Source organism: Colobus angolensis, unplaced genomic scaffold (genome assembly GCF_000951035.1).
Source record: "Colobus angolensis palliatus isolate OR3802 unplaced genomic scaffold, Cang.pa_1.0 Scaffold4, whole genome shotgun sequence".
NCBI lineage: Eukaryota > Metazoa > Chordata > Mammalia > Primates > Cercopithecidae > Colobus > Colobus angolensis.
The window spans coordinates 15,115,588-15,117,929 of record NW_012117376.1 but is presented as its reverse complement, the minus strand read 5'-3'; the positions used below and the strand labels follow the sequence as shown (position 1 = coordinate 15,117,929).

Genomic DNA, 2,342 nt, shown 5'->3' with positions numbered 1-2,342 from the left:
TATTCTGAGAAAGCGTTCACAGGCCTCACCAGATGCTAGAGTCCATACTGCAAAATCAAAGGGAGGCTAAACACCCCAGTTCTAAAATGTTTTCAAGCTATTCAGATACTGTGCACACCTGCCCTTTGAAGTAAGGTCTATTATATCTCCTTTACAGACCCAGAAACTGAGGCGCAGAAGTTAGGGTCAGCCCCAGGTCACACAGCTAGCAAGAGCTGGCCTAGGCACACAGGGACCTGGCCCCCTAGCCTCTGTGCTTTGCTACTGAGCTTAGCACTCCTCTTGTGGCTTTTTCTTGAGGAGCCCAAGGGTCAGCGTCCCACCCAGCGATATGAGGCCAGTGGCACTGCCCCCTAGCTGGGGTGAGATGCCAGAGCCCTAGGATGCCTGAAGGGCTGGGCAGGAGGCAGATGGGCGTGGGCCAATGGCTGCCGCAGCGCCTCACCTGGCCGTCTGTGTGAGCCCAGGTATGCAGTAGGCTCCGCCCAGGACCCAGCCCGGCCCCTCCTCAGGCCTAGGCTCTGGGAGCGGAAATTCCGGCGCCAGCGGAGCAATACAGGAGCTGATGCGAGCCGGCAGCGCTGGGCCATGGAACCGGTAGAGACCTGGACCCCCGGAAAGGTGGCAACTTGGCTGAGAGGTGGGTGGGGCCAGGGTAGAGTTGGGCTTAAAGGGGACTAGGTGTGGGTCCCACCGGAAGAGGGAGGAGGGGAAAAGGAAAAAGAACCTGTGGACTGGGTGCGGTGGCTCACACCTGTAATCCCAGCACTTTGGGAGGCCAAGGTGGGTGGGTCACGTGAGGTCAGAAGTTCAAGACCAGCCTGGTCAACATGGTGAAACCCCGTCTCTACTAAAAATACAAAAATTATCTGGGGGTGGTGGCAGGTGCCTGTGTAATCCCAACTGCTTGGGAGTCTGAGGCAGGAGAATCACTTGAACCCAGGAGGTGGAGGTTACAGTGAGCCGAGATCGCACCACTGCACTCCAGCCTGGTGACAGAGTGAGATTCATCTCAAAAAAAAAAAAAACAAAAGAAACTGCGGGCTCTATCAGTCGGTCAGTCAGTCACCAAGTATTTACAGAGTATCTACCATGTTCCAGGTACTGTGCTGGGCAGAGAGACAGATGAGATGACCCTGGGGGGCCCAAGTACCCAGAAGGGGGCCCCTCATTGTGGCAGCAGCCAAAGAGGCCTCTAGGGTGGTAATGGGGAGGCGGTGTCATGAAAACAGGAGGGAGGCCTGGCAGGCCCACGCCTACTGTATCTTCTTCATCTTCCCTGGCCCCAGGGCCAGTGGGCTGTTGTTAAATCCATTTCTTAGAGTCAGAAACTGACGCACAGAGCCAGGAAGTGATTTGTTCAGTCTCTGTTGTCATTCTGCCCCCTCCACACCCTGAGCTCCTAGTGACAGAAGCAGAAGGCCTAGGCCAGATTGAAGAGGTCGACACAGCCCCACCCTGGGGCTCCTATCCAAGGGGCAAGGTGCTGTCCAGGCTCAGCGAGCCCAGACAGATGGGAAGCAACACACCCCACAGGCAGACTCAGAGAAGGGGCTCCTGACACGCAGTGCAGTGCAGCCAGGAGCAGGCAGTCAGGACACCCCTCCCAGAGCGGGGAGCTGGAGCGCACTAGACAGGCTCAGAAGGACCAGCTCAGGTAAGGGCAGGAATTCAGGGCTGGGTTCAGACTCCCAGACTGGATTCCAGGCCCACCCCCACCACTTGCCAGCTCTGTGACCATAGGTCTCAGTTTTTCTGTCCATCAAATGGGAAAGGCAACTCTGACCTCATGAAGTGGATAAAGTGAGACAATCATGACACAGCTCACTTGTAGCTCAATTCCTGGGTCTATTGCGAGGGCAGCAGCCGAATACAGTCACCATGCAGGAAGGAGGTGGCTCAGGGACCCATAGCCAGGGAGTGACAGGTTCATGAACTCCCAGTCCGGTGCTCTGAATGTGACACAGGAAACACACACACACACACCCCAGTGAAGGAGCCTGGCTCAGGAGGGGAAGAATTCCTTTGAAGAGTGAGCAAGCTACTTAACCTCTATGTCAATTTTCCCATCTGTAAACAGGATAATGATAGTCTTTACCTCCTAAAAATGTAGTGAGAATCAAATGTGTTAATATGTGTAAAGCTCTTACAGCTTAGCATAGCACATAGTAAGCCCTCGATAGACACTTTTCTTATTTTTGAGTGTCTACCTTGTCCAGGCACAGGCTGGGGGTTAGAGACAAATGGTTATCTAAGGCTTGATCTTTGAAGAGCCTGTAATAAAATGGGAAAGACCGATGGTCAAGTGCAGGGGTTTTTTTTTTTTTTTTTTTTTTTTTTTT

General features: G+C 53.7%; 1 protein-coding gene across 3 annotated transcripts in view; it reads left to right on the top strand.

Annotated features, from left to right (window-relative positions):
- Positions 1–451: 451 nt before the first annotated feature.
- The window catches only part of CNKSR1 (connector enhancer of kinase suppressor of Ras 1), a 12,946-nt gene continuing 11,055 nt past the window's right edge, over positions 452–2,342 (top strand). For 2 of the 3 annotated variants that reach the window (XM_011955601.1, XM_011955600.1), the window contains exon 1: positions 452–640. In XM_011955601.1, the coding sequence (XP_011810991.1) occupies positions 589–640 (52 nt within the window). In that variant the 5' untranslated portion in view covers positions 452–588. The remainder of the gene's footprint in view (positions 641–2,342) is intronic. The other variant, XM_011955602.1, reaches the window with a different exon arrangement.